We start from the raw sequence: 13284 nt of genomic DNA, 5'->3' as shown, positions 1-13284 counted from the left end.
AAAAGGGCGTGGGGAGGACTAGATTAAGCGTCGGTCTTTTTATACTCTTTTACAGTGAACTAGAACTTTCTATTTTCAGTCAAATGAGCCCTCTGAAGTTTATACGAGTATCCCTTCTATAAGAACCATCCCCAGAGTATAACTTACAACGCCTATCCCTGGGCCCTGGGGGGTTGTGTCGACCCTGGAGTTTTAATATCTGATGGTTGAACTTTTTTAACAAAATATTCACCTGGAATTTTTATCGGATGGGTTTATCCATCCGTTACACCCAAAGGCGTGGAGGGCGGGAGGGGCTATTTTCCCTCTGATCTTTTTTCACTCTGAGAAAATGAACTACAACTTTTAATTTCCATTCAAATGAACCCTCTCTGAAATTTATACGAGTATACCTTCCATAAGAACCATATATGCCCCCAGAGCAATACTTACAACGCCTGCCCCAGCCCTGGGGGGGGTGTCGATACAGGAGTTTTTATTATCTGATGTTTGAAGTATTTTTAACGAAATGACAATACGTAAAGGAGTTTTTGTTATATGATGTTCGAACTATTTTTAACAAAATGGCTACCTCAAATTCTTTATCAGATGTATTCGAGGAAAAAGGGCTTGGGGGAACAGTTGCCCTCTGATCACTTTTGACTCTTAAAAAGGGCCCTAGAACTCCCGATTTACAATCGAATGAGCCCCCTTTGAAGTTTACACGACGACCCCTTCTATATGAAATGCCTCTGGGAAAAAAATAAATGGAGTGTGGGGAAAGGCTAGCTGCCCTCCAATCACTTTTGACTCTTAAAAAGTGAACCAAAACTTTCAATTTCCAATCAAATGAACCCTTTAAGAATTTATACGAGCATCCCTTACATGACAACCATATATGTCTCCGGGGCATAACTTATAATACCTACCCCAGGCCCGGGGGCTGTTTCGACACCGGAGTTTTTTGTTATCAGAACTTTGAACTATTTTTAACAAAATGTCTATCTCAAAATTTTTATCTCATGCATTTAGGGCGTGGAGGTGGGGAGGTTAGTTGCCCTCTGATCTCTTTGGACTCTTAAAAAGTGAACCAGAACTTTCAATTTCAAATCAAATGAGCCCTCTCCGAAGTTTACACGAGCATACCTTCCATAAGAACTATATATGCCCCTAGAGCATTACTCATAACGTCTGCCTCCGGGCCCAGGCGGGTTCCGTCGACACAGGAATTTTTCTTATCTGACCTTTGAACTATTTTTAATTAAATGGCTATATTAAAAATTTTATTGGATGGGCTTGGGGAAAAAAGGGCGTATTGCGGGGATTAGTTGCCCTCAGATATCTTTTGACTCTTAAAAATTGAACTAGAACTTTCAATTTCCAATCAAATGACCCTCTTCTGAAGTTTATACGAGCATCCCGTTCAAAAGAACCATATACGCCCCCAGGACAACACTTAAAACGCCTATCCCCCGGGCTTTTGGGGGCGTTTTTGTTATCTAATTTTTGAACAATTTCCAAAACACTGGCTATCTCAAAATTTGTAGCAGGCGGTTTTGGGGAAAAAAGAGCGGGGGGGGGGTCTAGTTTAACTCTCTTGACTCTTAAAAAGTGAATTAGAACTTTTAATTTCCAATCAAATGAGCCCTCTAAGAAATTTATACAAGCATCCCTTTCATAAGAACCATACATGCCTTTAGGGCATAACTTAAAACGCCTTCCCCTGTGCCCTGGGGGGTTCTACTGACACCGGATTTTTTCTTATCCGACCTTAGAACTATTTTTAACAAGATGTCTATTTCAAAGTTTTTATCAGATGGGTTTTGAAAAAGAAGCAGTGGGAGAGGGGGGAGAGGCTAGCTGCCCTTGGATCTCTTTTGACTATTAAAAGTGAGCTCGAACTTTCAATACCCAATCAAATGAGCCCTCTCTGAAGTTTATACAAGCTTCCCTTTCATACGAACAATATATGCCCCAGAGCATAACCTACAATGCCTGCCCCCGGGTCCTGGGGGGTTGTGAGGTAACCTGAGTTTTTGTTATCTGACTTTTGAGAAATTTTTAACTTACTGGCTATCTCAAAATTTATATGGGATGCATTGGGGGGAAAAGGGGCGTGGGGGGGGTCTATTTCCCTTCAAATCTCTTTTGACTCTAAAAAAATTAACTAGAACTTTCACTTTTCAATCAAATGAGCCGTCTCTGAATTTCTTACGAGCATTCCTTCAATCAGAACCATATATTCCCCCAGGGCATAGCTTAAAACACCTGCCCTCGGGCCCTGGGCGGCTGTGTTGACCCCTGAGTTTTCGTTATATGGTCATTGAACTATTTTAAAAAAGCTATCTCAAAGTCTGTATTGGATGGGTTTGATGAAAAAGGGCATGGAGGGGGACACTAGGTGCCCTCCAATCTCTTTTGACTCTTAAAAAGTGAACTAGAACTTTCACTTTCCGATCAAATGATCCCTCTTTGAAGTTAATACGAGCATGCCTTCCATAAAATCCATATATGCCCCCAGGGCATAACTTACAACTTTTGCCCCCGGGCCCTGGTGGGTTCTGTCGACACCGGAATTTTTGTTATATGATCTATGAACTATTTTTAACAAAATAGCTATCTTAGAATTTTTATTGGATGCATTTGGACAAGAGGTTGGGGGGGGGGGAGCTGGTTACCCTCCAATATATTTTGATGCTTAAAAATTAAACTATAACTTTCAATTTACAATCAAATGGGCCCACTCTGAAGTTTATATGAGCATTCATTTCATAAGAACCATTCATGCCCCTATTATGTACATCTTGCCCCTGGAGACTGCGGGAGGAATGTCCAGCTCAAACATATAATTTCAAGGACTTTCAACTACGTTGAACAAAAACTGACTGAACCGTTAAACAATGGAACCAGCCATTTAAATTTCAAATCAAATGAGCCCTTTCTGAAGTTTCTACGACAATGTTGTCTATACAAAACCTTATATGCCCCCAGGGCGTAACTTACAACTCTTGCCCTGAGGGCTGTGGGGGAGTTGTCATCCTCAAAGACATATTTTCTATCCAGAAATCAACTATGCTGAACAAAATGGCTACCTCAAAATTTTGATTGGATGTGTTTGGGGGAATGATGGGCGTGGAGGGGGGGGGGTAGTTGCCCTCCAATCAATTTCGACTATTAAAAAGTGCACTAGCCCTTTGAATTTCCAATCAAATAAGTCTTTTTCAAAGTTTCTATGACAATGCCTTCTATAAAAACCTTATATGCCCTCAGGGCATAGCTTATAACCCTTGCCCTGAGGGTTTTGGGGGAGTTTCCTCCTATAAACATATTTTCTATCTGGAAATCAACAACGCTGAACAAAATGGCTGTTTACACTCCATTATATTGTGACGCTTAAAAAGTGAACTAGAACTTTCAATTTCCAATCAAATGAGCCCTCTCTGAAGTTTATACGAGCAGTCCTTCCATAAGAACCATTTATGCCCCTAGGGTATAACCTATAACCCTTGCCCCTGAAGATTCTGTGGGGAGTGTCCTGCTCAAACATATAATTTCAAGGACTTTCAACTACGTTGAACAAAAACTGATTGAACCGTTGAACAATGGAACTAGCCATTTAAATTTCAAATCGAATGAGCCCTTTCTGAAGTTTCTACGAGAATGTTGTCTATACAAAACCTTATATACCCCCAGGGCGTAACTTACAACTCTTGCCCTGAGGGCTATGGGGGAGTTGTCATCTTCAAAGACCTAACTTCCAAAACTTAAAACTACGTTTAATAAAATGGCTGTCTCAAAATTTTGATTGGATGTGTATGGATAAAAGGTGGGCGTGAGAGGGGGGTTAGTTGCCCTCAAATCACTTTCGAATATTAAAAAGGGCACTAGCACTTTGAATTTCCAATTGAATGAGCCTTTTTTGAAGTTTCTATGACAACAACTTCTATAAAAACCTTATGAGCCCCAGGACATAACTTACAACCCTTGCCATGAAGGCTGCGGGGGAGTGTCCTCCTCAAAAGCATATTTTCTCTCTGGAAATCAACAACGCTTAACAAAATGGCTATCTCAAAATTTTGATTGGTTGTGTTTGGAGGAAAGATGGGAATGGGGGGGGGCTAGTTGCCCTCCAATCACTTTTGACTATTAAAAAGTGCACTAGCCCTTTGAATTTCCACTAAAATGACCCTTTTTTGAAGTTTCTACGACAACGCCTTCTATATAAACCTTATATGCCCCCAGGGCATAACTTAAAACCCTTGCCCTGAGGGTTGTGGGGGAGTGTCCTCCTCAAAAACATATTTTCTATCCGGAAATCAACTACGCTGAACAAAATGGCTATCTCAAAATTTTGATTGGATGTGTTTGGGGGAATGATGGGCGTGGAGGGGAGGGGGGGGGGGTAGTTGCTCTCCAATCACTTTCGACGATTAAAAAGTGCACGAGCCCTTTGGATTTCCAATCAAATAAGTCTTTTTCAAAGTTTCTATGACAATGCCTTCTATAAAAACCTTATATGCCCCCAGGGCATAACTTAAAACCCTTGCCCTGAGGGTTTTGGAGGAGTGTCCTCCTCAAAACATATTTTCTATTTGGAAATCAACTACGCTGAACAAAATGGCTATCTCAAAATTATGATTGGATGTTGGGGAAATGATGGGCGTGGGGGGCTATTTGCCCTCCAATCACTTTCGACTATTAAAAAGGGCACTAACCCTTTGAATTTCCAATCGAATGAACTTGTTTTGAAGTTTGTATGACAACGTCTTCTATAAAAACCTTATATGCCCCCAGGGCATAACTTAAAACCCTTGCCCTGAGGGTTGTGGGAGAGTGTCCTCCTCAAAAACATATTTTCTATCTGGACATCAACTATGCTGAACAAAATGGCTATCACAAAATTTTGATTGGTTGTGTTTGGGGGAATGATGGGCGTGGGGGGGGGGCAGTTGCCCTCCAATCACTTTTGACCCTTAAAAAGGGCACTAGAACTCTCGATTTCCATTAGAATGAGCCCCCTTTGAAGTATCAACAGCGACCCCTTCCATATGAAGTGCCTCTGGAAAAAAATTAATAATAATAATAATCAAACATTGGAGCCATATGGCCTTTACTCTAGGCAACGCTATAGCGTTACCTCTGATAAGAAAGCTCTTTTCGGACTTCCTGGACATTTTTTTCTGTGGGATCGGTAGCTAATTGTTCATATGTGTTAGAATCATTTTAAATTTCTCTGTTTTTTTTTGTTGTAATCATCTGAATCTAATACAACAACAGAATTGCCTTTATTGGCTTTTGTAATAATCCTGGAATGATTTTTATGTAGTGTGTGTAAGACCAAGTGTTCATTTTTACTATTTATTTTTTTTTAATTTGGATTATTAACAGAAGGCGAATTCAACAAGGTTTCAACAAAATGGGCTCTAACCTCAGCAATCTCTCCAATCTCCGCACGAGAGTCATGAAATGCCCCCTCTGTGTTTGCGATAATTTCACTATAAGGTATTTTCGAAGGGGCTATCGAAAATTTAAATCCTTTTGACAGAACCTGATTTTGCTCTGTTGTAAAAGGCGTGGATTTGAGATTTATCACAGCAGGCCCAGGATACACTTTTGGGATAAAAGGTGGATTATTAGAGAGTTTTTCAAATTTTAAAAAATTTCTCAGAAAGTTTTTGTCTAGAAATCCTAAAATCATGCTGAAAAGAATTTTCACCAATAGCCTTAATTTGATGAAAATCAGCATAAGAAAGCGTAGATAATATTCCTTGCTCAAGTCTGAAAATATCCTGATTTAACTGGTAGCACTTGCTTTTGCAATTGCTAATAACATGATTTAAAATATCAAACCCTATACGTTCTGTAAATTGCCGTTCGTTACGTGTGTTTAAGTGAAGTGAAGGTTGAATTGACTTGGGTAAAATACGGTTCATTTTACAATTATGAAGAAAATACTGTTGATTAATCAAATTAGTTTTTTTTTTTCTCACAAGAGATATGAATGTAGTAACAACATTGGTAGAATAATCCCCATAAGCATGACGAAGATAATTTCTTAAACCACATTGGCCTGACATCACATAAAGAAAGAAAAACGAGCAAAAATGGGGTTTTTAAAGAAGGGGCTTTGTTGTGTTTTTTCAGTATTTTCATTTGGAAATAATTTCTGAGACCACACTGGCAAATCATGATAAAACAAAAAATCGCGAAGAAAGGAAGAAAACGAGGACAATTAACAGCCAGTGAAAAAAAAGAAAAATTATGCAAATATTTCGGTCAAGACCTCCGCTTGACCCTCCTCAGTGCAGAATAAAACTGATAAAAATATAAAAACCAAACCTTAAAATAAAAACACCAAACTAAAATTGGACGACCCTTTCCTAGTAACGGTGAAAGGGTAACTAAATAAAAAACAAGTTTATGACATTTATGACAAATTTAGTAGGCCTACCATTTATGACAAAATTATTAATTCTGATTGTTTTTACATACATCCACAAAGTTATATTGTGCAATCGAATAGAGTCTCCAATAACAATCAAACTGGAAAGCAATCAGCCTTTAAAAGTGCTTTACGCAAAATGAAATTCTGAAATGTCATTTAAACTAGTTTTTTATTTAGTTACCCCATTTTTGCTCGTTTTTCTTTCTTTATGTGATGTCAGGCCAATGTGGTTTAAGAAGTTATCTTAATGGACTCCTTGAAAAGTTTATGTGATAAATGCCTTAGATGATGTAACCCCTTTTACATTTCATGATTGTAAAAGCTGCATGATGAGTCAAATACTTCATTGCCAATGGTTTATCAAATTGTATGAGGGGCATGATTAGCTTTATTTTACTTTGAAAAATTTCTTTGCTTAGAGTTTCTTTTTTTTAAATAATAGTTTATAGTTTGTTTTATTTTTCAATTTAAAGTAGAAGAAATAAGTGAGTAATAGTAATAACTCTCCCAATTTTGAGCAAAAGCAGCAAAAATAAATAAAAATTCGCTCAACCACCAATTACCTTGCTTAACAGCAGTGATGTCAGACAAAATGGGTGTCTCCATAGTTTGCCAATTAAGCCAAATACATTCAGTCTTTCCCCACTGTTCCAGGCAGTTAAAGATCTCTATAATATAAATAATTAGTGATTTATTATTTGGTGGCCTACCATAAGGCATAATTACATGGTATGGTTTTTACCATAATTATATGGTATCATATCTTTAAAAGGAGCACAGAACATAGAAATAGTTGGAAGATAAAAGCATAAGAAGCATAGAATTTACAGCATTCAAGACCAACTTCTTGACAATCCCATTTCATAGTGACAAAGTGCAATAGAATAGTCTTCTTGTAAATGATATCATCCCAGAGGGAGAGGACATCCTAAAAATTGTAAAATCCCATATCTCTAGCATCTTTCCTCTGCATAGTGGTAGAATACTCTGCTTGGATAGACTTGGATAGAATACACTTGTCTTGACAAGTACTTGGGTAAGGTAAAGTGAACATTCAAGAATTATTCCAGAGAAACTTTGGAGGCAATTTCTACCATTTGGGTTTTTCAATTTTGTATTATGAAAATACCCACAACAGCATTTTTGAAAAATTATACCAGAAAATTATTTACATCATATCATTTATATCTTTCAGCATTTTTAAAGACGTTTGAATATTATTGCCTTTGGAATCCCCCCCCCCCCAATTGGTGATGCGGTTTTACTCTGTAATTATATGTTCTAAAATTATGAAGTTGACATTGGTAACCCCAGTAAATGGAAAAAGACTCTCAAACAGCCATCAATTATAGGGGGGGCAGCTACCTATGGCAGCTCCTAATCTATGGTAATCCTAAAGTGCCATATCATTTACTCGGGCAAAATGAATCCTTGTTGCCCTTATTTTTTCTTAGGCCACCCACTCTCCTCAGTAAATAATGAGCAGGATCTTGGTGTCACTATTGACAATGAGCTAAAATTCAGAAGTCATGCTAAGAGGTCTGCTGCTGGTGCTAGTTCAACTATGGGACTGATTAAGCATACTCTTTCCACTTGCTACCCTAAAGTCATCAGTCTTTTATTAAGGGACTTGTGCATCCCAAGCATCCCAAGTTGGAATGTGTCTAGAGTGATATCTGGCATGTGGGAGCTTTCCTACCTAGTAACTACATATTTAGAATCCAAGTAATTAAAAAATTATTATATAATAGTATATGCCATAAGTATATGGCATGGTATTTACCCTAATTATAATGTAAATAGTTACAAATACCAAGTTGTCAAGAACAATCCATTTAAATTTTAAGTTCCAAGAATTTGTTTAAAACTTTCAAAGGAAAAAGTCAAAAGAGAAAAAACAATTTTTGAACTGATCTCATAATAGCAAGTACCATAGAAACTATGTACAATATATTTCACTTCTAACAACACTTAAGTTATGTAGCTGCTCGTATGGGACCAAGGTTATTTCTACGTCACCATTTGCACTTTAACAATTTCTCACCCGTGCCTCTCTAATGGTCTTGTCTAGCCCTACAAGGAAATTAACTTGTATAAAGTGAGCAAGGGTGTAAAAGAAAACTAACCAAAAAATATAAAATTCTCATTTTATAACACATATTAAGGTTAGGTTATGAACAAAACTGATTGAAAAACTTGGGTAAAAAAGGGATAAAACAAGGAAATATGATTCATTGGTGCCTGCTGCAAATTACAAAGTAATAGCCTATAGTTATATGAGACCATTAGCAGGGGGTGAATCATCGAAAATACAAACCAAACCCTAAAACAGAGCACAACAGTAGCAATCTAAAAATATTTCTTTTTTTGTTCCAGCACATAATCTTCTGAGGAAGACTAATTCTAGATTTTTACCAAGACATTTTTAAGGGTTCTAAAGGGCATGCCTTGTGTTTCTGGCTAGACTACAACAACTATTATATTTGCAAAAAACATTAAAAAAGACACTGAATTATAGATTCTTAATTAATATCTCAGTAATCAAAATATCTCCAAATTGACCACCCATTTTACTACAAAGACTAATGAAAATTATAATTAAAACAGCATAGCTATTATACAGGATTGAAAATTCCAATAATCTCCATTAATAATTTCTGGGACACATCATCTGCCCACCTTTTTCACAATTCCACCCTAACACATGTGAAGTGACTATGTATGGCAAAGTAACAATTGAATGTATTATTGTGATGCTTTGTCAACTTCCAAAAGCAAGCAATGTGATGTGTGCAATTTTTGAACCGAAAATTTTTGCTACTGTAGAGTACCTATGCTGTAGATAATTACCATTCTTAAATCAATTAGATAGCCTATGGCAATTTTTCTCACAAGTTAGAAGGCCTACATATTATAGAAACTCATTTTTAAATTTCTGGATACTATGGACGGCTTTAAGTCCAATTTAGGGCTCAAAGGGGAATTTCCTCCAGAAGCAATAATTAGCCTATATTTGAAAATAGTATCAAGCAATGCATTACATTTTTCCATGAAAAATATATATTTACCTTTATGAAGGGGGGGGGCAATAAAGCCAAATGAAGTTTTCAGCATATTCAGGAATGGTAACTATAATTTTCCTTAGCCTTAATTGTAATACAATATTACGAATTTACCCTGAAATTAAATATATGACAAAACAGCTTAAAAACTACGCATTTGTAATCTTCTTCTTATATAATAGTAGAATTTTAAATCACACTAGTATTGTGTGCATGCATGGGACGATAGTCCAGGATATTTTGTAGCTAATTGATTATCCTATATTTGTTAAATAACTGTTAAATATTTTTCTGGTAATCACGAGCTGAAGAATCTGAAGATGAGTAATCATAATTTTAGGGATTTTTTTTCTCAATCCATGAAGACTATGGATTTCAGTATGTGACCAATGCTTAAAGCGCGTCTCCATTTGGCAGATTCTGCAAATCTGCACTGCAAATCTGCAAATTTTATTTCAATGGAGACTTCTTTTCCGTCTCCGTATTGGCAGTTGGCAGATTCTGCAACCTTCGACGTTGCTTTTTCTGCAAGATGGCAGAATCAGGGATAATGGAGATCAGACTTGGCGAATGCAAAATAACTACCGTACAAATAAAAGACTCTTGTAAATATTTTCAGAAAAGAATTTTTAAAAGAAATTGTTGATGATTTATGAAAATGGGTAAAACAGCTAAAGATACAGAAGCTATAAAGGGTTCTAGAAAATGGACATCAGAAGAGGTGATTGTATTAATAGAAATATGGAAGGATTTTTATCACCAACTTTGTTCAATGGCAAATAAAATTCTTATATGGGAGGAAATTGCAAATCTGATGGTTGATAAAGGCTATGAGAAGAGATCCCCTACAGATATAAAAATAAGAATTAGATACTTAACAGATCAGTACATTAGAGTACGACCCAGATCTTCTGATACAGGGAAAGGTGGAGATTAAAAGCCAGCATGGATATTTTACGGTCAGGTGCATGAAATCTTAGGTAAGATTCTTTCTTAAAGTTTTTATGGCTAATGATACCTTTTTAATATTTTAGTGAAACTTGCATTTATAGGCAGTGTTGCTTTGAAAAGTGTTTGCTCAGTCTCTTCTAAAACAAGTGCTGTAATACTGAAAAAAAGGGTCAATATATACCAAATAATTTTATTTTTTTTTTAACAAATTTAAAGCACCATTCGATGCCTTTTTTTATGCGTATTACGATAATTTAATTATAATATTACAGCATTTAATTTCTGCGCCCCTCCCCCCCCTATAAAGGGTTTACCTAACCTAACGTACCCTAACCACAACCTGAATTTGCCGATCTAGGGGGGGGGGCTGAAATACATTTCCACTATAAATTCTTATTATATTCGTAATCAGCATAAAAAAGGCATCAAATGGTGTATTCACTTTAGTCCTAACTCGATAATATGATTTGGTATATATTGACCAAAAAAGTAGCCTACCATCTCATCCCCTTTCAACACTATTTGTAAATATAATAGGCATCCTTGCCCCCCTCCACCTTAATGGGGCCAGGGATAAACCTAGGCTCTTTATAAAACTTTACAGGTTCTGTTGACTTTTAATAGGGTAAAAGGACACTTTACTAGGGTCTATGACAGTCCCAAATCTCATACTTATATCTACAAAACTGCATATGTGCTTTGGCTGTATCTTACTGATTCTATTAGCTGACAAAACATGGAAAATGAAGAAAAAACAGGTTTAAGAAAAACAGAAATGTCAAAAACAATTAGGCTATGTTTCAGGTTGTAAACTATTGTGGGTAGGCTTTTGCTATATTTGTTATTAGTTAAAGTGTTTTATTTGAATTATGCTTAGCCTTCTAGTTATAATATCCAAAGACCTAAATTTTAAATTGCAGTTCACTGTGAGGTCCCTAGAAACTGGCTAAAATAATGTAGAATCTTGCAACCTAAAAAGTTGTTGGACACACTATCTAGTATTTAAAGTATTTATTATGAATCTTTATAGTTATGGATTATCTGATTTTTGTATGATTTCTTTTGACTATGTTCTATTTTCAAATTTATCTGTAAGACTAGGCACCCCTGCCTACTACTTTCTAGAAGAAACTTTGTATTGGCCCTCTTAAACTTTTGTTGTAAATGGAAACTCTTGGCATTAAATTAACTAAATGACAGGGCAGAAAAAATTGCTGACCAATTTAAATTTTCTTGAATACCATATAAAAAACCTTAGATATAAAAATATTCTGAGTCAAATATAAACAAATGAAAATCTTGTTCCTAATATGGCTCTGTAAATACAACAGTGACAGCTAATACCTTTTTGTTTGTGCTTTATATTTTTCAAATTTCTAGGAGTACGCCCAGCTTTCAATGAAGAAATTGCTGAGACACATGAAACATCAATTGAAGCAGATGTAGATGAAATGTTGGAAAACCATAATCAAGGTTAGTAATTAACTTGTACAGTATATATTTTTGGAGTGTTTTTCTTAATTTTTTCCCAGTAATTAGTTTTGCTGGGATCAATAAAAAAGAACTCCCATGGGATCTTTCAAATTCATAAATCTTTTCTAAGAAATGACTTTGGAAAATTAGCTTGAATTGTGGTTGAATAGAACAATAGCTTCTGGAAGGAAAGGGGGTTTTTCTTATTGAGGCAATGGGATTCCAACTCCTGGCATGACTATGTATGGCCTAACATTGTTATTTTTAGAATTATAAATACAATGTTTTATTTCCTTTTTCAAACAACTTAAAAAGTTGACACAAAGCAACAACTAAGAATGGAAATGATTAATGGCTGAGGTATTTTGTTTTTACCATAACAGACATTTCAAGACAGGTTTGCAGTACTATGAAAAGGTTTCGGTAAGATATGCAAAATATTGGACCTTTAAGCCACCCTCTTCTGTTGCCATGACTGCAGTGAAGTCAAAACCTCCATTCTTGTTGGGAGAAGTCTGTAAAAATGATGCTTTTCTTGATTATATCCAAAACATCACAAATTTTATGGTAAATTGTGAAATATTTCCCTGGAGGGGAGGGAGTAAATGTATTCATAACTTATTTTTAATCAAAACTATTTCTATTCCTCCATCAAAAGATTGATACCAAATACAATATTTGCTAGTGAAAATCTAGTAGCAAAGTTGACATTTTGAAACTTTTTAACTTGTTCTTTATATAAAAAAAAATAAGATAGAATTCAAAATTGGACAAAGATCAAATTATGTAATTACGAGTTATATGTTTTTTTATATAGATCCAATGTTTAGCTAACCCCTCATATATATTTATATATGTGTATTTTCTGTTTAAGGAACTCAAAATGCAAATCCAGGGCCAAGCATTTCAAGGAAAAGACAGCTTAGCAAAGATGATACCAGTAAGTATATTCATGAAGTCTTACTAATATTAGTAAAGTAAAAATGACTTTGTTGCAAAAGCAATTGGTTCATTGCTCCAATATTTACATTCTCCCATCTTCATTTTTGGAAATATTATTAGATAGAGAATTGGAGAGTATTTTCCTCTTTTATTTGCGTCATAAGATACCCAGTAGTCAGCTACTTGCCAAATCAATAGGTCAAATAGTGATAAAAACTCTTTTATTTATTTATTAACACAAGAAACGTAAGAATAATGCTGGTAAAATAGAATATATTGCACTTAAATAAAAAGCCAAATAAATGACAAAGATAAAACATACATTATTTGCTTCATAAGATACCCAGTAGTCATTTACTTGCCATATCAACAGTCAAATAGTAATCAAAAATCTGTTTTTTATTTATTAACACAAGAAACATTAGAATAATG

General features: G+C 35.6%; 1 protein-coding gene and 1 long non-coding RNA gene across 4 annotated transcripts in view; one reads left to right on the top strand and one right to left on the bottom strand.

Annotated features, from left to right (window-relative positions):
* LOC148945767 (uncharacterized) overlaps positions 1–10031 on the bottom strand; it is a 29210-nt gene extending 19179 nt beyond the window's left edge. Inside the window, exons 1-2 of one of the 3 annotated variants that reach the window (XM_089097808.1) lie at positions 9493–10031; positions 6988–7092 (exon numbers count right to left, since the gene is read on the bottom strand). In XM_089097808.1, the coding sequence (XP_088953934.1) occupies positions 6988–7092; positions 9493–9538 (151 nt within the window). In that variant the 5' untranslated portion in view covers positions 9539–10031. Of the gene's footprint in view, positions 1–6987; positions 7173–9492 lie in introns of those variants that run through there. The other 2 variants (XM_089097809.1, XM_089097807.1) reach the window with 2 other exon arrangements.
* LOC148945766 (uncharacterized) overlaps positions 1–13057 on the top strand; it is a 41962-nt gene extending 28905 nt beyond the window's left edge. The window contains exons 2-3 of the long non-coding RNA XR_016142512.1: positions 11818–11910; positions 12785–13057. This is a non-coding gene — a long non-coding RNA (uncharacterized LOC148945766). The remainder of the gene's footprint in view (positions 1–11817; positions 11911–12784) is intronic.
* Positions 13058–13284: the final 227 nt, after the last annotated feature.

The sequence above is a fragment of the Artemia sp. Qi Xiang Cuo genome, chromosome 12, assembly GCF_049724085.1.
Source record: "Artemia sp. Qi Xiang Cuo chromosome 12, ASM4972408v1, whole genome shotgun sequence".
In the NCBI taxonomy this organism is placed as follows: Eukaryota; Metazoa; Arthropoda; class Branchiopoda; order Anostraca; family Artemiidae; genus Artemia; species Artemia sp. Qi Xiang Cuo.
Note: the sequence above shows the minus strand (reverse complement) of the source record. Positions and strands in the feature narration are given on the sequence as shown.